At 53.0% G+C, this 22,468-nt stretch overlaps 8 protein-coding genes across 8 annotated transcripts; 3 read left to right on the top strand and 5 right to left on the bottom strand.

Moving 5' to 3' along the window:
- Nucleotides 1-185: 185 nt before the first annotated feature.
- On the bottom strand, nt 186-950 carry BDW74DRAFT_181694 (major facilitator superfamily domain-containing protein; the record flags this gene model as incomplete). Its single annotated transcript, XM_073730080.1, has 2 exons — nt 186-832; nt 896-950. The coding sequence occupies 2 exons, from the start codon at nt 948-950 to the stop codon at nt 186-188; spliced, it is 702 nt and encodes a 233-aa protein (XP_073580414.1).
- A 1,821-nt stretch (nt 951-2,771) lies between these two features.
- On the top strand, nt 2,772-5,406 carry BDW74DRAFT_181693 (putative alpha-L-rhamnosidase C; the record flags this gene model as incomplete). The annotated part of the gene is made up of 2 exons (XM_073730079.1): nt 2,772-2,833; nt 2,892-5,406. 2 exons carry the CDS (start codon nt 2,772-2,774, stop codon nt 5,404-5,406), a joined length of 2,577 nt encoding a protein of 858 aa, XP_073580413.1.
- Nucleotides 5,407-6,374: 968 nt separating this feature from the next.
- On the top strand, nt 6,375-7,401 carry BDW74DRAFT_170126 (uncharacterized protein; the record flags this gene model as incomplete). Its single annotated transcript, XM_073727108.1, has 4 exons — nt 6,375-6,674; nt 6,705-6,791; nt 6,933-7,102; nt 7,230-7,401. 4 exons carry the CDS (start codon nt 6,375-6,377, stop codon nt 7,399-7,401), a joined length of 729 nt encoding a protein of 242 aa, XP_073580412.1.
- A 504-nt stretch (nt 7,402-7,905) lies between these two features.
- Nucleotides 7,906-11,161, bottom strand: BDW74DRAFT_187274 (uncharacterized protein; the record flags this gene model as incomplete). Its single annotated transcript, XM_073731446.1, has 8 exons — nt 7,906-8,065; nt 8,126-9,158; nt 9,296-9,576; nt 9,742-10,185; nt 10,233-10,316; nt 10,371-10,754; nt 10,832-11,086; nt 11,148-11,161. 8 exons carry the CDS (start codon nt 11,159-11,161, stop codon nt 7,906-7,908), a joined length of 2,655 nt encoding a protein of 884 aa, XP_073580411.1.
- A 1,010-nt stretch (nt 11,162-12,171) lies between these two features.
- Nucleotides 12,172-13,950, bottom strand: BDW74DRAFT_170122 (Zn(II)2Cys6 transcription factor; the record flags this gene model as incomplete). Its single annotated transcript, XM_073727107.1, has 3 exons — nt 12,172-13,047; nt 13,095-13,857; nt 13,913-13,950. 3 exons carry the CDS (start codon nt 13,948-13,950, stop codon nt 12,172-12,174), a joined length of 1,677 nt encoding a protein of 558 aa, XP_073580410.1.
- A 272-nt stretch (nt 13,951-14,222) lies between these two features.
- Nucleotides 14,223-15,527, top strand: BDW74DRAFT_181688 (agmatinase; the record flags this gene model as incomplete). The annotated part of the gene is made up of 4 exons (XM_073730078.1): nt 14,223-14,310; nt 14,367-14,452; nt 14,502-15,216; nt 15,265-15,527. 4 exons carry the CDS (start codon nt 14,223-14,225, stop codon nt 15,525-15,527), a joined length of 1,152 nt encoding a protein of 383 aa, XP_073580409.1.
- An 818-nt stretch (nt 15,528-16,345) lies between these two features.
- BDW74DRAFT_72424 (sugar porter family MFS transporter) lies at nt 16,346-18,642 on the bottom strand. Its single transcript, XM_073733549.1, has 7 exons — nt 18,494-18,642; nt 18,411-18,449; nt 18,304-18,365; nt 18,131-18,258; nt 17,509-18,085; nt 16,959-17,444; nt 16,346-16,890 (listed from the first exon to the last, which is right to left on the bottom strand). Exons 1-7 carry the CDS (start codon nt 18,549-18,551, stop codon nt 16,621-16,623), a joined length of 1,620 nt encoding a protein of 539 aa, XP_073580408.1. The 5' UTR covers nt 18,552-18,642; the 3' UTR covers nt 16,346-16,620.
- Nucleotides 18,643-19,728: 1,086 nt separating this feature from the next.
- BDW74DRAFT_159932 (translation machinery-associated protein TMA46) lies at nt 19,729-21,645 on the bottom strand. Its single transcript, XM_073725537.1, has 5 exons — nt 21,557-21,645; nt 21,315-21,448; nt 21,236-21,253; nt 20,608-21,149; nt 19,729-20,543 (listed from the first exon to the last, which is right to left on the bottom strand). The coding sequence occupies exons 2-5, from the start codon at nt 21,369-21,371 to the stop codon at nt 20,132-20,134; spliced, it is 1,029 nt and encodes a 342-aa protein (XP_073580407.1). The 5' UTR covers nt 21,372-21,448; nt 21,557-21,645; the 3' UTR covers nt 19,729-20,131.
- Between the last annotated feature and the right edge of the window lie 823 nt (nt 21,646-22,468).

Here is a 22,468-nt window from a genome sequence, read left to right as displayed (position 1 = left end):
GGGGGGGGGGGTGCGTACGGTGTAATCCCTCGCCCAATATGTCTCCCTAGCAAGGAAGAAGAGGCAGGTGAAACATACCCCCGAGGCAATGGTGATGATCCTGTCCGCCCACAAGATATCAGCACCTATAAACTCATCCCAACCTTATAAAATCCAAGGACAGTCCAGATGACGGGGTGCGAGACCTACCAAAGAACCCACCTCCACCCCAACCCCTGAATAACGCCCGCCCCAACCAGCGGACTCAGACTCTTCCCGCCCGCAAGAAGAAGCATATAAATGCCCAGTCTGAACCCGCGCTCCTGTGGGCTATAAATCTCGGAGATACTCACGGACACAAGGAACTCCCCCGGCGCCGCCGCTAACCCCTGCATCAGTCTTGCAAGAAGAAGACTCACGTACGACGGGCTTGCCGCTGCCCATGCGGAGCTGATGATCAGCAGTCCCGAGCCAAGAACATAGACGGGCCTTCGTCCGAAGATGGTTGCAATGACGCTCCAGCCTAACGCCCCAAAACCGAGTCCTAGCATGTAGATCCCGATCGTGAAGGAGACACTTTGCAGGTCAACGCTGTAAGTTGCTGATATGGAGGGAAAGCCTGTTGCGAGTATGGGTGCCAGCGCAGCGGAGAGAAAGCTGTTGAAGCCGATTGCATAAAGGAGGGCGTCGCGGCGGGGTTGGGGCCAGTTCAAAGGGTCGTTTGGGGGGGATATCTCGGCGGAGGATGGAGAGGATGGGAACGGGCATGCTTCGGTGTCGAACGTCGGGCTGTGAAACCAGCGCCAGCATCTTTTAGGGTTTGAGTGGATGTTTGTGAACCATATTTGCGTTCCTGGTGTATGCCATAATTGTTAGCGTTAGAGGGGGGCGGGGTTAGGAGTGGCGGAGGGCGTACCTGGTGGATGGGAGACATCCTGCTCAGGGACCACCACTTCAGCCTTGTTATCCATCGAATTGTTGGTCGAAACTGCTGTAAAAGAAACTGTTTGGGTGCCAAGTGCGTTGGCAGGGGCAGAATTGTCTTCAGCGCCCTCCAGCCCAAATCTATATATCCTTCTATCTTCGGCCGCTCTAGATCCTGACCGGCTGGACCCTGGCATTCTTCACTCGATCGGGTCTAGACCTTAATCAGGACTCGGTTCTTCTCCGGATCTACAGGTGTAACGTTGCACTGTCGGCTTGTTGAAATAGCTTTGTGATAGCCTGAGTACCCCGGGGATGGCGAAGGAGCCCTACCCCCAAGGTCCCCCAGCTTGGCGGTTGATACAACCACGGGGTCCCTTGTCGTCCCTCCATAGCTCACTCATTGCTCTCCTTGGTAGTCTCAATTACCTGTCAAATCATGGTTGAATTCCAGCTATTTGACGTGGTGATACTCGTACATTCCCGCGATATCCGCCGACATCCAGACCCTTAGGGTTTGGCGCAAAGGCGAACCAATGGCGCTGCGGTTCGCCAACAACGCCCGCGTGTAACGTCGAGTGGTTGCACATCGATTTGCCGAAAGATCGAGTGCTATGAGGCTTTTACCTTCCCTTAATCACGGGTCTAGTATTCCAAATGCCAGCAAGGGGCGTGGCGAAGGGGGATGCCACGCCTGAACTGAGCAAGAACCACGGACCCAAGTCTGAACCTCAAATCGCCTCTCGTCTCTTAGAAAGGGCTTCGTTGCTTTAGGGGTCCAGACAGGCGCCAATCGACACTTTAGGCTCAATGGTGATCAAGGCTTAGCTTCCATCGATTCGTCGAGGGCAAAACTTGCTGTCGGATTCTAGGCCGGAGGAATGTCAGAATGAACCCCCTTGCGTCTGGCCTCCTCTCTCCTCAATTGTTATCGCTGGTCTAGTTAGTAATAGCAGCTGACCCAACCCTTGCAGGATATGGTAGCCTCGAGCCGGTTCTGGCGGATGGCACTATCGTGAGCTCAAGCTGGTGCAGCAATGAAGCGCTGGCTCCTTGCGTTCCCGCCATATTACATCTCATAATTATATCTTTCCCAAGTCCCCCAATAGAAATTGAAGATTAAACCTTCCTCGGCATATCGAGCACCATGTAATGCTCTGGTATGGTAGTATCTACTCTCATACGTTCAGCAAACCCAGCTTCTGGGCCAATTGGCTTTTTATCGTCTTTGGGAATAGGACCCCCACGAAGCTTTCTTCCTCAGTTCTGTGTAGCTCTGTGGTGGTAGCCGACGAGGCCGAGCATAACCAGATCTATACGCAGCGGTCCGTGAGTTGGCACTCTAATGTTCTACGAAATAGCCGATAAAAGGAGATCTATACAGTACGGTCGGGGTTTGGATTTGGCTTGGTGATTTGCTAGCCACGTTTTAACCACCACCGCCTATAGATCAAGATGACGATCCGCAGCCAAGCATCTGTCAGACAAGAGGAGTCAGAGGTCCGCATTCTCTCGGCGGAACACGTACTTCGGCTGCAAATCCGCGACAATATGTGATGTCCAAGTCAGGGACCGAGCATCCCATTAGACCAACATACTCCGTAACCTGAGGTCTACCCCAGATGAAAGCCAGGAACTACCCCAATTCCCTGTATCTCCTGTGTTTCTCTAAAGCTTCAAATCCTGTCCAGTTCAGGCAGTGACGCAAGTGGTCCACTTTTCTGTGACGATGTGCGCCTCGGGTCTTCCGAAATCCACTGCACTGCAAGAACTGTTCGGGGTAGAAAATACCGAAGGCGCCCACTTCCGACGTGCCCTTTGATAAAGACCACCCTCTGGCGAGCTGGGGAGAAAGGCCAGAGAAGAAGATGCTACCATTCCAGCCCGCTGCGGCGGTCGTGCTTGCTGCCTTCGTGGCGGTGGTCAATAGGTGCGCCTGCCCTCTGCGTCCAAAGCAAATTGAACCTGTGCTAATTATGCTGTAACAGTGAGATTATCGTTTCGCCAACCCATTATTCGCAAGCATTCAATGGCACGAAGTTTCGCGCCTACTCGAACTCAACATGCCTAACCCTGGGCCCCTCAAACCCCACCATAACACTCGACTACAGCACCGAAGTCGGCGGGTATCCATTTCTAGACATGTCATCTCTCTCTGGCGCAGTGCAGCTCGAAGCAAAATACACCGAAGCCTATTCCGGCCTCGACGAGCCCTTCGCCGACGGACCCTGGACATTCGGCAACGGGTTAGCGAACAGTTTCCGCGTGGAGACGTTCAATGTCACTAAATCTGGGCGCATTGAATCATTTTCCCAGCAGGGTGGACTGCGCTGGCAGCGACTTCGCCTGTTGAACGGTGATAGATCTGTGAAGATCTGTGGCGTGGGCATTCGCTCGTTGAACCAGCGGACTGAAGTCAGCGAGTTGCCGGGCTACTTCAACTCCTCGAACCCGCTCTACAACGAGATCTGGGCTCTGGGCGCCCGAACCGTCCAGCAGGCTTGTATTGAGAGGGGAACAGCGAAGTCAACATGGGAAATCACAGATAATGGCGTCCTCCTCCGCGGGCAGCAATCGGCTCAATCAGTGTTCGGTGCCTCAGCAGCAAACTACACGATCTCCTTTACGACGAAGATCCTTCGCGGTGGAACGGGGTGGAGGGTTGCAACGTCGCTCCAGGGCTTTGGACTCACGTTACTCCTAACGAGCGAGTATCCAGAAGATTCAACTTTCCTAAATACAAACCGCACGCTCGTGCCGCCAAATACGCTGGCCGTGGGGTACGGGTTTAATATCGTGAACCAGACGAGTCTCATTACGGGGAAGGTCAATTACTACCCTCTCGACATTGATATCAAAGAGGGCGAGTGGATGCGTATCGTCACCAGCATCACAGAGAGTGGGTATACGGTGTCCATCGCCAACAGAACCACAATCACGATCCCCCTGGCCTCCCTGCAACTCGTCTCAAACGCCCAGTTCTCGACGGGGAGTGTCTACAGCGGATCATGGGGCTTCGGGCCCTACCAGGACCAGGTCGCGTATGTTCGAAATGTAACCGTGCACGCAGCGAACGGGACTCTCCTCTACGCTAACCCCATGACCGACTCCTCCGTGCTAACAGAATACGGCGTCTCGCCAAATCCAGTTTCATTATGTCTCGACGGCGCAAAACGCGACCGCCTCGTCTGGTCCGGGGACTTCGCGCACACGCAGCGGATCATCAGCGCCAGCACGAACCGCTCGGACTTCACGCGGGGGTCGCTGGAGTTTATCCTGCAGCGGCAGGAAACATCTGGGCCGAGTAAGGGACTGTTTGCAATGAGTCCAGGCATGGGTCAAAGTGCGGAGTATGCGTCTATATATGCATCGTATGGACTGCTGGATTACCAGATGCTCTTCCTGAATAGTCTGGCGCGGTACTATCTTGATTCTGGCGATGGGGAGTTTGTGATGAAGTACTGGGATAGGATCAAGGAGGGCGTTGAGGTCATGCTGGGTCTTGTCGATGGCTCTTCTGGTCTTGTCACTGGTGGTGATCTAGGTGCTTTCTTCTCGGGAGACAGTAATGGCACCGCTGTGTCAGCTCTGCTCTCGTATACACTTGCCCAGATGAGCAATCTCGCAGAGGCAATGGGCGATTCAGAGACAGCAAGGAAGTGGAACGGCACAGCAACGAACCTCTCCATTACTGTCAACAGCCAACTTTGGAATGACCAGGCAGGAACATACGCCTCCAGCCTCAGTTCATTCAACGAATCCTCGCTCATCGGCACCGCATGGGCAATCCTCTCCAACACCGCAAATACCAGCCAAGCAGCATCCTCCATCGCAGCACTAGACTCCCTGCGTCTAGGAATCGGCTACAAAACAACCTCTGGCACTGCATCTGACGCATCAACAAATCTCTCCCCAAATCTCTCAGGCTTCCTCCTTGAAGCGCTCTTGAAACACGCCCGCCTTGATCCGCACCATACCGCCACAAGCTCAACAATAAAGACCCTCCTAGACGGCCTCTGGGCGGCCATGGTAACGCAAGAAGAATACTACACCGGCACAGCCTGGGAGTATCTCTACGCCGACGGACGACCGGGGCTAGACCTGTATACATCCCACGCGCACCCGTGGGGCGGGGCGCCGACGTACGTGTTTAGCGAGTATGTGTTGGGTATCCAGCCGGTAAAACCAGGGTTCAAGGAGTGGGCGTTTCGGCCGATGATTGGTGGGTTAGGGCTGGATTGGGTGAGCGGAAGGGTTCCGACGCCGGATGGCGGGATTGAGGTTGAGTGGAGGTTTGGGAATAATGGGACGAGGGTGGAGTTGAGGGTTTGTGCGCCGAAGGGGACGAGGGGCGTTTTTGGGATTCCGTTCAAGGCGGCAAGATGCATTGTTGATGGGAGTTTACAGGAGTGTGGTGGTGGAGAGGGGGAGGGGGTGAGGGTTGATATTCCTGGTGGGAAGTGTACGGATATCACGGTGTCTTTGGCGGAGTCAATACTCTAGCATTATGGTTAGTATATTAACTTGCATAGATACCAAGTGATGGTAGCACTCTTTAGGGCTTGTGCTTGTCCCATTGTCGCTATGGTAAAAGGTGTCCAGGGTGGTTAAATATCAAGACCATAACTTAAGGCAATTATTTTGCACTCATTCACTCGCAGGTATCAGAAGCCCCGAGGCCCAGTTACCTTCCTATATACACTACTATACAAACTACAGTCGGCTCCCCTCTCTCAACAACCACCACCAAAACCCTACACCGGACGTCCGCCCTATCATTCAACCAGGACCCCCCTTTCCCGTCTTCCCCATCCCAGACAAGTCCGGTGTACAGTTTGAGTGGGATACAGGGAAATGATAACCATTCACTAGGTGGTAGTTTCTTCCAATCACACTTACTTTGAGCTTGAGCCCACATTTCCTCGGGTTCTACCTACCTTGGTAGTAGAATCAGATAGCCAGGCCCTAGCCCTACCTTCGTCATTCTCCCTGTAAAAAACTAAGCTATCCTACACACATGCTCCATCCTCCCAAGCCTCTAAGTTCAATGGTCCTAATACCGACGCAGATTGTCTTTACATGAGAGGTAAATGCCGCTGCACATGGTGAATGGGGCGCTCAAAGCCCGCAAATGGGGCGTTGCTTCAGCTTCCAACAGTGCGGCGCTAATGCCGGGCGTTGCAAGTGCGAGGCGCCTGGGGCATAGATCCCCTGCCCTGATGGGACGAGCTGATTGGATCTTAGTAGGTACGGGTTATAGTCTTTGTCTATCACGGGGTCAAATAAGCTGACGTCCGTTTGCGGTATTAGGTATGCGCCATTATCCGTCTCACCCTTCCATCACTGGAGGTATACGATGTAGGCAACATGATCAATACGAAAGTCCATATAAACGCTTCACCCCTCCGTCCAACCCTATCCCCAACCCAGCCACTTAACCACAGGCAACCTAAAAGTACTAACATCAAACCATGACACGAACCGTCATCCTCATAACCGGCGCAAACCGGGGTCTCGGAAACGGCCTTTTACGCCTGTACCTCCTCCGCCCTCAGCACACCCTCATCGCCGCAACCCGCGACCCGGGGAATCCCAGCTCCGCAGCGCTACTCTCGCTCCCCAGAGCAAAAGACACAACGCTAACGCTGGCAAAAATCGAAGCTACAAGTCCAACAGACCCTACTTCTGCAGTGCAGGAGCTTACCGCGCAGGGGGTCGAACATATCGACATCCTAATCGCGAATGCGGGGATCTGTCTGGGGTTTGAGAAGGTGGCCGATGCAAAGATCAAAGATATCTAGGCGCACTTCGATGTCAATGTCTATGGTTTCGTGCGTCTGTACCAGGCGTTCCGGGCATTACTTCAAAAGGCCAAGGCGCCCAACTGGGTGACCGTGGGGTCTGAGGCAGCGTGTTTGACGGTCCGTGGCATTTTTTCTTCCCAGTACACCATGATATAAAGAACTCACGGAAATATTGTACTAAGACTTGTTAATCTAGTGAGTTGCGTCCCTCCAACCCTAGGGTAGTCGTCATCGCACAACCCTAGCCCTAACCGGTGCGCATCTTCTTACCTACCCAGGAACTTCATCCCCTTCCCCAACGCCCTCTACGCGCCCTCAAAGCTCGTTGTGCACTGGTACACAAAGGCCATCTCCGTCGAGGACCCCTGGCTCACTGCGTTGGTCGTGGATCCCGGGTGCGTTCCCGCCCTACCATACCCACCCAAGCCTATCTTCCCATGCCTACCTATCCATGCCTCGTGCTATCTCCCCTACAATACCTATACTCCTGGTGCGGGAAGCTGACGCTTGATTGCTGTGCAGCTGGGTCGCAACTGACATCGGCAACCGCGGCGCGAATCTGGTCGGTCTTGAGTCCGCGCCTGCGAGAGTTGAGGACAGTGCGGCGGGGGTTATGACGCTGATTGATGGGGTTAGCAAGGAGACGCATAGTGGGAGGTTGTTTAGGCTTGATGGGAGGGAGGGGGCTTGGTAGGGGTTTACTTTACTGATGTATCTCTACATGCCTTAGCCGTCTCGATGTGTGGTATATTCCCCGTTGTTTGTTTTAGACCGAAGACGGTTCAGCGACCAGGCAGCTGCTGGAAATGTCATTTGAAGCTTTGGCCATGATCAGCAAACGAAATTCTCCCCTTGGTAAGAGTGCAAGGGCCAGAACATGTAATAGAGCCCGAAATATGGTCCTATCTCATAACTCTCGAATGAAACCAACCTAACCTGCCCGGGATCCTGGGAGCCATCTGGAGCGGAGCCCTAGCTCGGACCGACCCCCTAGGCCACTCTCTGTTCGCTGACATGATCTTGCAAATCTGCCGGATGGCGCCCAGCACTTCCGGTGGATGCGATATGATCTAGGGGGGTACTAAAGAGTGCGTTTAGACTTCTGGGTAAAGCAGTAGGAAGGACTCAGTATCACATGGCATTGTATTCTGCTATAGTACCAAGGCATCCTGCAGCTCCTTCAACCTCCATTTTATCATCAAACATTACCATCCTCAACGTCTACATCCTTCACAAACCTCACCCAACAAACATGCTCCTGCACCCTCCCAAACCTCTCATCAAAGAAGAGCTCATACCTCGCCGTAACCCCGGGACTAAACCCCTCATAGCCCCTCGAAATCTCCGTCCTATAAGATCTATAAACACTGGCCAGAAGCGTCGTCATCTCCGCCATGGCCAGATGGAGGCCAATACACATGCGTCCGCCACTTGAAAATGCCCAGAACCAGCGGTTCATCTCTGCTAGCTTTTCCCTGTCATCGCATAGCCATCGCTCAGGATTGAATGTATGCGGGTCCTTGAAGACCCTCGGGTTCCGGTGTAGAGTGTGCGGGGATATACTCACGACTGTGCCAGCTGGTATGACATACCCATCAATAACCTGATCTGCATCCGCAGCCCGAGGTTCCGTCCCTGGCAAGGGTGCGAAAAGCCTTAACGTCTCTTTGATCACGGCGTCAAGGTAGGGGAGTTTATCTGCTGCCGCAGCACTGACGACGCTCGTCTTGTCGTTTCCATCCAGGACTTGAATTTCCGCGCGGAGCTTTTCCTGATATTTCTTGTTCTCCGGCTGCGAGAGGGCAAATAGAGCCCACATGAGTGTGTCGGCCGTTGTATCAATGCCGGCAAGGAGGTGGTCTGCGGCTTCGGCGGCGACGTCGAGGATGTCCATCGAAGACTGCCCTTTCAAACTCTCTTTCTGCATGGCTTGTAGAAGTCGCTCTGTTATTGACTCATCTGGATTTATGGTGCCGGTTTCCGTAACGGCGTTATCAATTTCCTTCGCCGCTTTGAGAGCATGTGCTCGAATCCCCGTGTACGTCGATGGCCTGCGCATTGGCAGTAGATCAAAAGCCGTAATAATCGAATCAAGAAACCCATTACGTGTATATAACCACCCCGTCAAGGCGGGAAATTGAATTGTGAACCACGACAGCCTCCGTCTCGCAGGATCGATGATATCACCCAACAATTTTCTATCCGACGAGGACGCAGACAGAGCGCTCGTTGCACCAAAAAGCTTTCCATCTCTACCGTAAAGAAACGCCGTAATCGAATCAAGCGAGAAATAATGCAGCGCATTGAAGATCTCGAGATTACCACTGTCATCTGCTTCCCGGCTAATCAGATCCAGAAACTGTCTCGTTTTCTCCTCGATCATGTTCGCATTAGCTGGTGAGAGGATGGATGTTTTGGAGTATGCGTGGTTAAGGAGTCTTTTCCGCTCTACTATCATCAGCATGAGATCCAGTACAACGTAAGGAAGTGCAGACCTCGATGCTCCTTCGCACTCGCAACACTAAACATACAAGGGCGTCCATAGGCATCAAACATACGGTAAAAGTCCGTTCGCTGAAAGATCGTACCAGCGCCGTAGATAGCGCGGAGGGCAGAGAGGTTGTTGAACGAGACCTCGTTCGGGCCAATGCGGACGGCGTCACCGTACTTTGAGTGTAATGTCTGCATGAATGTTGTTCTGGTGCCGCGGTAGCCTTCGAGCGCGAGGCGCCATTTTGTCAGGGCGAAGAGTTTGGGGCCTGGGATTGAGGAGAGGGGGGACGTTATCAAATTGATGTATATTGTTCGTAGGATATAGGTAGTTGAGAAAAAGACAAGAACGAAGAGGAGGGTGAGGAGCTCCATGATGCTGGCTTGTTAATGGCTTTGGGTATTGCGAATGACGTCTATTTATTATCTTAGATATTATTGGCAAGAGGTATCGAGGTTACGCAGCACGCACGGGTCTCACCTTCTCCAACTCCCCCGATCCAGACCGGCATCCCTCAGCGAGATAAGAGCAGCAACCAATCACATAGGCAGCACCCGCATTAGCCACTTCTCAATATTTCCTTTCGGAACGTCCGACAGCGCATGCATCTTCTCGTACTCCTCAATCTCGTCTCTCGCCCCCGCAAGCCCCAGGTCCACCTCGGTTGGCTCTAACCAGCGGGTCCTCTTCCCAATTTTCCAGCCCACAAACAGCAGTGCGTAGAAGACGATCATCACATAGTCGAGGAAGAAATATGTAATGTCCCAGTTGTTGGGCAGGTCCACGAATAAATCAAACCCAAGCAATAGGGTTAGAATCGCGGTGCTGCCGACGGCAATGTATGAGGTGTAGGGTTGGAAACGACCCTTGTACGGAAGCGTATCGCGAGATATACCCTGGGCTTCTAGGGCACGGTGAAAGTGGATGTAGGTGAGGCTGACGGAGAAGTGGTTGAGGAGTTGATTTGCTGTAATGAGAACGACGAGGCTGTCTTCGTCAGTATAAGAGCTATTTCTCAGAATCGGAGGACATACTAATCCATGACCTTCGCCGAGCTCTCCGACACCTGCAGAAGAGCCAGCAAGCAAAGTGACAGTGAGGCCAATAGAGCCCATATCCTGATAGCCACTATCAGTCTCACGTTTAATATGGATACTGAGCGGCATACTCACGGAATTCCCTTCCCTGTACATTTTGCAAAGAAACGCGGTGCCTTGCCATCAACAGCCATCCCATGCAGCGTCCTCGTCGCGGAAAACAGCAACGCATTGCCCGCGCTCACGAGCGAGATCATGATCCCGGCGTTAACGACACTACCCAGGCCGGCTATACCCAGCCTCTGCATGGAGATGACGTACGGAGATGCGGCGCCTGTTGAGACGCCCGCATCCAGAAGTCTGGCGAGTGTGGGATCATCGTACGGGATCACGATGCCGATACATAGAGCGCCCCCAACGAAGAAGAGCAGGACCCGGACCAGGAAAGTCTTGTATGCGCGGCGAATGACAGGGCGCGGATTGGCGGTTTCGGCGGCGATCATACTCAGGTATTCAGGTCTGCCAATGGTCAGCATAATAGCACTTCCCTTCTTGCGCCTCTAGCAAATGTTGCTACCATAGTACGGACAACGTACCCACAAACGGTAAACCCAGCCCTAACAACCGCCGCAACGACTCCACACAGCCGCCCACTGGGCCCAGAGACAAGATTCTCAGCGAATGCACCAGGTTCATTCCAGAACCTGAATCCGTATGCATCGTGCATTGGATTCCCGCCGACCATCGTGATGAATGTGTAGGAAGTTACTCCGAGTGCGAGCAGAATTTTGAACATCCCAATGTAGAACTCTGCGGCGCCGAACCAGGTTACGGAGACGACATTCAGAACGCTAAGAAGGTTGGTTAGGGTACTGCAGCTGACAAAAGGTAGGAATGAGATAGCCAACGAACAGGTATATGACCATCATAATAACGACCACCGCTGCAGCCGGCATGGCTTCCGTCCAGTATCCGATCATAAGACTTAGGGCAACGATCTCGAAGGGGACGAGGAGCGCCCTGCGCACATCAGCTCTGTCAGTAGTGTCTTTCCAACTTCATTTCGCAAGTTAATGCATACATGTTCAAAAAGTAGTTCCACCCCATGGCGAACCCCAACGCTTCGTCCACCCATTTGGATGCAAAGGTAATCGTTGCGCTCTGAACGGGCATGTAAGTTACCATTTCGCCTGCAAATCCATCAGTCATCAAACGCATCAATTGTCATAAAAGCGAGGTGAGAAGAAGGCATACCATAGCACTCATTGACGCAAAGTACACAAGCACCCCAGATCAAGAAGCCAATGAAGAGGCCAGCTGGGCCAGCTTTGGGGAGGGCTGTTCCGATGGTGACAAAAATGGCTTTATCAAGTCTTAGCAAGTTGGTAAGGGTATAATGGGGGATAAACGTACATGTCCCTATAGCAGCGGAGAGGGCAAAGAGCTGCACTTCTTTCGCCCCTAGCTTTCTCTGCAGTCGCTGAGACTCACGTCCCTGGCCATGGCCACCACTGATTGAATGCATGGATCCTTGTTCATGGTCTGTGTCGACGCTGCTGCCATCGGATGCTTGGGCGTCGGGGCTTTTCTCGGTGCCCTTCGATACAGACATGACAATCCCTGAGCGTAGGCTTATGGAGATGGAATTCGACCATGATCTCCTCGAGTACCGTATATATACTCTCAGTCCCTGTCCTTCCTCATCTTGGCGTTGGGACTTGATAAGATAACCTAGGTCCGCACTAGATCCAGGCCCTTCGCTGACTCCTGCCGGCTCTTTATCAAAGCAGGGATATATGCTCCAATAATCTCCCGCATCGTTATCTCAGGCTCTACTTGGCATATAAGTTCAAAATCGAACTCGGACAGTCCGCCTGCTCTACTTCAGTCGTGGGACCAACCTATAGACTCTGGCTTTTGATCCTGGTCTCAAATACTAACCGCCACTCATAACTCGCCTTTTATTCCTCCTCAGGACTTTCCTCCACTTTGGCTCACTCAAATCGAAGCTGTTCTCATCGGCATCCCACACCTCTTGCACTACTTCCCACAGGATGGCAATGCTCCCGATGCAATAACGCTGCACGTCCATCCACCATGTCCGCCATAGCACTCTCTCCTCCGGAGCCGCTTCACAAGCCGCGATAAACCCCGGCCACACAATAGGGGCCATGGAGTTCCACCCGGCTTGACGCTCACATGCTGTCTTGAGAGCCTCAGCAGAGATGAGATTGGTTACACAAACATTGTTGTAGTGACACATAAGTGAACGAGAATCTGAGCGCCCACCTCCCCCAGTGATGATGTAGAAGTATATCACAAGGGCTGCATGAAAGGCGAGAACGTGGCAGCGAACGAGCGAGAATGTCTCGGTATCCCCTTCGGTAACAGACGAAAGAGGTTCTTTGGCGATAGACCAGGTGAGTAGAGCTTCGTAGAGAGTAGAGATGGCTTGCTCCAGGGATGGAGGAAGAGAAAGATCTCGGATGCGATAGTACCGTATATGTTGGGAGAGGCAGATCGTTAGATCCATGTAGCTGGCCAGAGTTACCGTAATCCCATATGTGAATTCCAGACTGGAGTCATCAGGAGGGAAGAACGATGTTTCAAGTAATTTTGCGATCCCAACGGATGAGTCCTCGTGCTCCTGCCAGGGCTTTGGTGGGAGCCATGGGTTGGTCGACTTGGATAGAGTGCTCATAAACGAGCAAATGGTCAATAACTGATTAGTTCCTTGCTTTGGCAATAGAGCTCGCAGCTGCTCGCAGCCGTCTAGATGAATCCAGAAATCAGACATGCTCCCCTCCATGAGCTAGCAACGTTAGTGTCCATGCCCTTTGAGAACTATGCAATACATACATCAATCGAGACCAAGGACAGCATGGCCGACATGGCTGTGGGGCAATCCGATGCAACCTCCGCGTGTGCGAGAGATCGCTTCAAGCTTTCTATCGCTTTTAGACGATGCAGGCGCCCCTGGTTTCGGTATACTATATTATTTGGCCGGCGACGATGCAGATGGAAGGCCGAAACAGCAAGAAGTGCATGGTATAGTGCGGTCCCGAGCGGATATGAAGATACCCCAACACCGGCAAATATACCTGCTCCTGCCTCCATAGCCTGGGGAACATAAAGCGACCGGTAGGGATTCTGGGAGTGGCGGGCTGGCTGTAAAAGATCGGCCACGACGTGGATATAGTTGTCCATCAGCTCGGCCGCGTCCGTATCGGTATACACTGGCAAGCCCCATTGGGGCTCTATCGTGCCTTGGAAGCGAAATATGTCCATATTCATGTTCGCCTGCCTGTCCGGCGTGGTTTGGGGTTTCTCCAGCGCAAACGCCGAGAAGGAGCCGACGATGCAGGTGCCTTCTTCATCTCTAAGCCCAGCGACCATGTCATCAATCTCGATTAGCATGTCATCGATCACCGCCAGGTCCGCTTTTACCGGTAGCTGAGGGTCATGTATCAGCATTGCTTTTCTCTTAACCGTACATGGCCGCTCCTCCTCGCCGTGCATCCAGTACAGCTCCACACCATACCCTTCGCATGATGCCCCGCATCGATTGCATCGTGGACGACGGTTATCACATTTCACCTTGCGGCGGCGACACGTCCAGCATCTAGGTTTATTAGTCAGAGATAAAAGTTCAGATACAGGCAACGTGGGTTACCGACCCAGCAAAGGTCTTGGTCTTAGGTACCCTGTGCATCATCAGAGAAGCTTAGCAGGTGTCAGCGATATCGATAATTGTTTCCGCGCTGGAGAACGGGCTCTGCTATGGAGATTGCGGAGAATCAAACAGATAAAAGCCCGGCAAGAGTCAGCGAGATGGATCTGGAGTGGGGCATCAAAGCCCTAACCAGATACGGGCAATAGATTGTTGGAGATCCTGGAGAGGGAAACAGTCAGCGAGCTGATTGGTTTAAAGGCAGAGCTTGGAAAATAATGTTATACCTTTGCGTCAGTATTCCTCATACTCGAACGATGAAGTTTCCAACGCTCGTGGCCTTGGCCCAAGCAGTTTCTGCCTTTGCCACAAATGTTGGCCCTGATTATCAACATCCCCTTGAAGGTCTGGGTTCCTCTGTCGTGCCTTACAACGACCAGCATTGACCAAGGCATCTGCAGATCTTGACAAAGATCTGCCCTTCTCTCAACCCGTCACATTTGCGCATCTAGAATGGCAGCGCTGCCTTGCCTCCTCGCACAACTCAGTACCCACCCCTCTCCTTCCCTCTATCAGGCCAGAACTGACTCCTGAAGCCTCTCGACATCGCAATCCTCGGCTTTCCATATGATACCAGTACCTCCTACCGTCCTGGTGCGCGCTTCGGGCCGCGAGGCATCCGTGCTGGGTCCTCGCGCGAAAAGAAGGGCCGGAGCTATAATACAGTCTGGGAACTTGATCCGTTCGAGCAAGAACTGAGCATCGTGGACTGCGGCGACATCCCAATCACTCCGTTTGATGCTGCTCATGCGTTTAAGCAAATGGAGCAGGGGTATCGCCAAGTCCTTTACCATCCGACCTCATCATCGAACAGTACCAAAAGTGCGGTAGGCTGGACGCATCCGCGGATCATCAGCTTGGGCGGAGACCACTCCATCGTCCTTCCCATCCTGCGCAGTCTCAAGACGGTCTATGGACCCATCTCTGTGATCCATCTCGACTCCCACTTGGATACTTGGGATCCGTACGAGGGGTATACCGGCATCGCATCGGAGCAATCTGCCATCACCCACGGGACGTTCTTCTGGCATGCCGCAAGGGAAGGGTGCATCAACAAGGGAGCAAGTGTGCATGGCGGACTGCGGACGAAACTCTTCGGACCGAAAGACTATGAGATCGACACGGAAGTCGTCGGATTCCATCGCATCGAAGCGCATGAGATCGATATTATCGGTGTTGAGGGAATCATCAAGCGGACAATCGATGCAGTCGGAACAACCAACCCGGTGTACCTTTCAATCGACATTGACGGTGAGTTGTTATCCTCTTTCCCCATTGCTGCCTGCTAACACTTCGTAGTCCTCGATCCGAGTATCGCCCCTGCAACTGGAACACCCGAGTCAGGCGGGTGGACGACGCGCGAATTGAAGCGGTATATCAAGGGTCTCGAAGGGCTGAATCTCGTTGGGGCAGACGTGGTCGAGGTGAGTCCGCCGTACGACTCAACGGCTGAGACAACCTCTGTTGCAGCGGCGGATCTCATCATCGATATCCTGGCAGCCATGGTCAAAAACAAGAACGGGCTTCCCAGCGCTGCTAGGTCGGTAAAGGACGAGCTGTAAAACCATACCCTGCAGTAACCATCAACGAGGTGAAACGAAGATAAATGATGGAAGCAGAAGCTGCGGGATGGCAGACGAGAATACTTGAACAAAGCTGCACCTTCCCTGTCCAGCAAGAAACCCGACCCAGACCATTGCCCTTGCTGTTCAGCACATAGCTATTACCATATATGCCCTGGCGTAGTGCAGCGTCAGGGTAAGGCTCAATCCAGACACCGTCATGATGTTCACTCGGCGTACTTGGCAGTCTAAGGCTAAGGCTAAGGCCTGAATTGGATGTTTAACCCTGAGTGGTCAGTCCTAGACAGCGCGGGAGGTCTGACACCAGGGCCCCGGTGCGGCATGGCATGGCATGGCATCGATGTGTCGGTGGTGAGACGCTGGGATTGTATGGTAGACCTTTCAGTCTAGGGACAGATAAGCCCTACCTAACCAAGGCAGCCTTGAGCCATCCACGAAGCAACCATTCCACCGTGGGAGGTGGCTTGTACTTAGGACCTTTTATGCGAGGGATGAACACGGGTACCATGATATACATGCTTTCGGTCTTTTGCTCTGGTGCTCTCCTCTCAGCACATCATATGCCTCGAGTACGGTACGTTGAAGAGACACGAACCTGGAGAGCCCATGCCACGGCCACCCGCTGTCAAAAGCTTCTAGTCGCGGAGGTTGTCATGTACATATTTACTATAGACATGTCCAGTGAGCACGATACTGCATTTCTATGGCCGTCAGCGTCTGTTCTCCAGGAGTAGGATATAGATATAGATTCACCCCTACGCATAGACCAGTGGGCGCGACAAAGGGGTATTGGCGGTGTATTTCGTTGCATATGATTACACACGAGGATGGCAGCAAGAAACCATATAATAAAGCCAACCGTTCAGAAGAAGCTATCGATTGCGAGCTATACAGCAAACAGGTCGCAGTGGCTGTGAGAAATCAACCCAACAGCCATAACTAGGTATCTCAAATATCACTACCATCAACGACATAGCACTCCTAAGCCCCGACATCTCCACGTCCACCCACTCACAACATTACAGGTTTCTCTTCATTAAAGCCAATAAGCCACGGAAGTGGAAGCAAACACTCAAACCGCCCTCTCGGGCTCCACGCTGCCAACGGCCGCCTTCTCCGGCACCGAGACGTGCTCATTATGCGCGGCGCGGTCGCTGACCTTGAGGTTACCTTCTGCGATCTCGCGCTCAATTTGCTCAAGACGCGACGCGATGTTGCGTCTCCGGCTCCAAGGCTTGATGCCAGTGTCGAAGACCTCGTCCATCTCTTCGAGCGTGAAGCCCTTGGTTTCAGGAGCGGTCAGGAACATGTGGATTGCGGCGACGGTGTTGAAAGCTGCGAACTATACAGACGAACATTATTAGCATGTCTAAAAGAAGATAAGAATGGGCAGATCGAGAGGTAACGTACAATCATATACATCTTCCAGTTAATACTCCACAAGAGAGGTGGGACAAAGAGCGCAAGGAGACAGTTCCAGGTCCAGTTGGATGCGGTCGCCAGAGACACGGCCTTGGCGCGGACCTTGGCCGGGTAGATCTCAGCTGGGTATGTCCAGGATGTCGGGCCGATGGTCGTGGCGAAGGAGCAGACGAAGAGGTAGGACATGGCGATGATGGCCTTGCCGACGGAGGGGTGGTCCGCAACAGTCCAGGAGATGGCAGGAGTGTCGTCTTCCGGTACAGTTGAGCGGCCGTAGCCGGCCTGCAAGCCGCCCTCAATATAGAGGAAGATAGCTTGCATGGTGAATCCGATCAGGATGGCGGGGCGACGCCCGAAGCGGTCGAGCCAGATGATTGCGGGGAGGGTGAGCGCTGTGTTGAGGATGTATTGGATTGATGCCGTGAGGAGGGGAGATCCGGCGCCGGTCGATTGCATGATGTAGACAATGTAGTACTGTTTGATGAATGTTGTTAGTGGCTTGCTTCTATTATGGTACGGAGGTGAATGGGAGGCGTACCATCATGACGTTCATACCGCAGAGCTGAGACCACATCTGAAGACTCATTCCCAGGAAGACACGCTTCGCAATGCGCGGCTTGATGAGCTCCTGGTAGCTGGTGCTAGCCTGTTCGCGCTCAAGAGCAAGCGCATCCTGGATCTCCTTGTACTGGGCCAGCACAAGCGGATGGTTGATGTCGCCGTTGCCGTGGAGGCGGGCGAGGACATGCATGCACTCGTCCCAACGGTCCTTACTGGCCAGCCAGCGAGGCGACTTCGGGTAGAAGAAGAGACCGAAGAAGTAGATGACGCCCGGAACAATCTGAATACCCCAAGGGATACGGAAGGCCGCCGTACTCTGGGTTGGGTTGTCGGGGCCGCCGTCGATGTTACTGGCACCATACTGGATGAAGTATTGGATCAGGATACCCCAGGTAATGGCCCACTGCTGCAGCGAGATCATGCGACCTCGAATGTGCTTAGGCGACACTTCGGCAATGTAAACTGGCACCATGGCCGAACAGATGCCGACGCAAAGACCTGCGATCACACGGCCGACGACCAGCAGGGGGATGCCATTGGCGGCGCATTGGAAGCTGACAGGGTTAGACTAGGTCGGGAACTATGTAGGGTATGCGTACATTGAACCGATAACCCACAAAGTAGATGAAAACTGAATAGCCGTAACACGAGAGTATTTGTCGGCGAGGAAACTGGAGGCTAGGGCACCAACGAGCGATCCAAACGGCATAGCACAGGTGATTCCACCCTATAGAGGTTAGCTTATGCGAGTGTAAAACAAAATCGAGAATACCTGTTTATAATTGCCGCCGCCGACTTTGAAGTAGTTGTTGTAGGCCTCGGTACCCAAAACACCTGCGATAGTGAGACGCGTTCACACAGGAAGGCAATTCAACTTACCACTCATCGACGAAATGTCGAAACCAAACAGACCACCACCTGACCGGTTAGCATTTCCCCTTCGTGCAGTGCGCAAGACATACCAAGGGTGATGAAGGAGCAGAGGAAGTAAACATTGTAGGACTTCTTCTTCCAAGCCATCTTGAAAAGCGGTTGCTACCAGCAGCAGAGCAACACAATCCACGAAGAAAAGCGTCGGGAAGAAAAAGAATCGAAGCGAAAAGGAGGCGGCCAAGGGTCCTTTATACGACCCCGTGCATGGCAGCGCACCCTTGTCGAGCTCGACCGGGGGAAAGAGCAGGCCATGCGCAAGACCCCGAACCATGAACCGGGGGTCAAGACACGATCCATCTCATCTCATGCCCCCTCACAATACCAGCGATGCTAATGTCTCGCGCCGGAAAACAGCCGCGGTGCAACGTCGTATTCAGCTGCACCCATTGGGTTGGATTCCAGCTACAGGAATTTCACAATTGGGAGCTCCCCAGTCCTCTAGTGGACGCCACTCACCCACGGTTTCTTGGTCTGCTCGTAACGGCCCCAATCAAAGAAGCGAACACTTCCCCGCGCCCAGACCGGTGGATGAGCCCTCCCAGCACGCGTGACAAGCTTGGTTGAGCCACCGACGAAACAAGAGTGCGAGGGAGAGTAGCATCTGCCGTCAACGGTTTCAGGCTCAGACAACAGGACAATAGTCGATGCTACGACGGGAATATTGGGTCGAATCCGAATGAGTTCCAGGCAAGTCAGCGAGCGCTAAATGGCAGGAGTTAGCGAAGGCGCTTCGGCAGGTGCCTTGTACATCCCAATATCGGATGATGGGGCCAAAAACTGAACGAGTGCGCGCCGATTCGATTCTCTGCCATCTCATCTCCTCGTCCACGCCATCCACGTGTGCCATGCAAGTCGCTGACTTCCGACAAAGAAGTGTCCGGGCCATTGGTGGAAGAACCAGCGCTGAGCCCTTGGCAGTGACTGTGACATCTTGCCAGCAGTCGTACCACTGACCGGTAGCGAGGCTGGGCAGCTTCTGCTCCGAAATGTAGAACTGGGGGACAAGAAGACGAGGGAATCCTGCTGCTGTTTCCGCGTAAAGGCTCCCAATAGAAAATAGACTACTGGGGCAGCTGGGGGTGGCTAGTGGGTTAGTGTGCGTCTGAGCTCTGGTCTTGGGACCTTGGGAGCTTGCTCCGGATCCTCAGGGTCTGGCAAGTGCGGGGGGATCAGGTGATCTACTGACACCCACGAGCATTACTCCGTACTCCGTAGAGTTCTCTCACTCGGCCATCAATGCACCGAAATAAGTTTGACCGAAGGGCTGAAGACGAAGGGAATTGATTGACGGCAATCTATGCTCCTTCACATCGGTCGTAAGACATCCATTTTACGTACATCTAGCATAAGACCATATCGTGTCAGGCAGGCTTATCCTCCGACACAATGATTTATTCCAACCTTGTGCGCTGCTGCGCTGAGTCTTCTCCATGTCTCAATAACCACTCTATGGCTGTACAGGGCATGGATAAAGACGGCAAACACCAGCGTTCACCAACCACTCAGCCCGAGTCCTGATCGCGCTGGCTGCTCCGTAGAGCAGGCGTGCAGCCAGCACGATCTCACCATTATGAGCTGGACAACGGCACAGGCCGTTGCCAGTATGGGACGGGTTCCAGAACCCAATCTTCCAAGCGCCCTCGTCACTTGGAGATCTCGACAACGGCTCACTCCTCACCCCCGGCCACTGGCACCGGCTCGCCATGCAGCTTCGCCAGGCGCTCCTCTTCCTTCTGCTCACGAATGTTCTCAGTCTCCCGCCGTAACGCAGCAAGATTCCAGGCCCCGTCATCATCCTCATCCGACTCCTCCTCGCTGTCTTCTGTCCGCCAGTTGCCGCTCTCGAATAATGATCGTCCAGTATCTTCCTTGGCCTTGCGAGCTTGTTCCTCTGCGGCCTTCTTGTCCATGCGGTCCTTCTTCCACTTGGCGAATGTTTCGGGTGTGACGGGTGTCAACTCTCCGGTAAGCTTGTGTCGTTCGCTTTCGAGCCAGTCTTCCAGAGTAAGGGTGTTGAGCGGCGACTTGTCCATGAGGGCCTTCTCGGCCGCACGCTGTTCCTTCGTCTTGAGAACGAATCTAGAAGTCGTTAGTCTAAGACCATGCCAAAAGGTTCGTTCCGTAGTATAATAAGACAACATACCCAGGCGGCAAACTATGCTTGTACATGCACTTGTCACCTCCGTTCGGACACACCCAAAACCAACCGTACTTCTGGTTCTCAACTGCCTCGATAAAGTACTTGCAGACCTTGTCAGTCGTCGTCCGCGGGTTACCGTGCTTGCTGAGAACGACAGAGCGAAGTTTCTCCTCATCCCACTGCTCCATCGTATCAGCCTTCTTCTTTTCCTCCTCCGCCTCTCGGGAGTCAGTGTAGAGATCCTTCTTCGCCGCCTTGCGCTCAACGTTCAAGTCGTGACTGAACTTGCACTTGCGCCCCTTCTCACAGTGGCCCTGCTTGTAGAACTGGCAGAGCACAGTCTTGGGGTCGACGCCGAAGGGAACCTTCTGCACCTGGACGGGCTTGAACAGCTCCATGGCCTCTTTCTTGGCCTGTTCGGAAGCCTTCTTCTCGGCCTCGCGGCGGTCCTTCTCGGCCTGTTTTCGTTTTTCATCGGCGTTCTTGCTGGAGGCGGCTTGGGCCTGGAGTTGGGCAATCTGTTTCTTGGCGCTTCCACCTTTTTTCTGTAGGTCAATTGCGTCAGTGAGTGTTGTTAGAGTATCGGGCGAGGAAAATAGGGCGTTTGAAGAAATAGGGCGCGGTGACGTACGTTTTTCATGCCAAAGGTCTGTTCACGAAATCACTGTTAGTGGTGCCCCAACGAAAAGCTTTTTTGGGCGATGACGAACCTTGTCATCGACAGTGGCCTTCTTCTTCTTAGGCGCATCGGCTTTCTTGGGAGGCATGATGGCGGCTTTTGTATATCCCTTCTATATGCTGCGTAGTAATGAAGATGTTCGATAGATGGTGCGCTCAACTCGGCCTAGTTGACTTCGCGATTAGCGTCGTGGAGGGGCGGCGGGCGGAGTGGAAGAAAAGCGGCAAGGCAAAAATCAACCCGGAAATGCAGGGAGTAAATGGGGGGAAATACCCAGTCTATATAAGTGAGAAGCGAAAGAGGACAATGAAGCTTCGCCGGTATAAACGACAGTGGTGATGGCACAGATGGTTGTAGGTTGCAAGTTCTCCTCCACATTCGGTGTGGGTTTCGCGCCTTACGGTACAGTGTGGCGGGCGGGCAAAACTCAGGCCTCACCTAATCACCGTCGACCAATTGATTTGCCCTGTCGTGCAAGAGCCTACCAGCTCCCTGTTATGGCTAGCTCCACCACTTCAAGTTTAGTTGCCCCTTAACTTAGTGCTATGTCTCTACGGCGTACAAGTATGAGAATCATCTTCAGTACATATTCCAGGCCTGGCCCTAACCCAATACCTTCTATTTCCTTATTAACCTCCCTTATTTCGCGCTTGCTCGAGCGCAATCGGTCTTGTCGAATACTCTAGAGATGCCCTCCCGCTGCCACCTCTCTCTTTTGCCGACCATTGCCCCCATTCCATCGTCTTTACTTCCTGTTTCTCTCTAGCCGGACTCTTTACTGGTTTCCTATCCAAATAGGAGTCTTTATATATAGTCTAGATACTGTCAGACTTACTTTCTCATCGCGATCAAACCTACTCTTGGTGTTCTGCGTTACACGAAGTATTGATAGCAACAGAGACAGACGGTATCCGGCATGTGAGCAAATCCACCTACCTTCCACCTTTCTCTGGCCGTCAGCAATGTCACCAGACTTATCCAATCTCAATTAGAAAACAAAGAAGTATTACTCCCAAAGCCACGCTAGACAAAAGCTGCGAGACGCCTGCATCGAACGCGGAAACTGACAGACGCTACTGTAGTATGCCTCATCCAAAAACTCCAACCGTCCGTGTAAATTTCTCGACGAGCACACAATGGACGGTACCCACCTCATCAGGTTTCTTAGCTTCGGGGTTGGGGATA

This window comes from Aspergillus multicolor (assembly GCF_047715735.1).
Source record: "Aspergillus multicolor strain CBS 133.54 unplaced genomic scaffold BDW74scaffold_29, whole genome shotgun sequence".
In the NCBI taxonomy this organism is placed as follows: domain Eukaryota; kingdom Fungi; phylum Ascomycota; class Eurotiomycetes; order Eurotiales; family Aspergillaceae; genus Aspergillus; species Aspergillus multicolor.
Note: the sequence above shows the minus strand (reverse complement) of the source record. Positions and strands in the feature narration are given on the sequence as shown.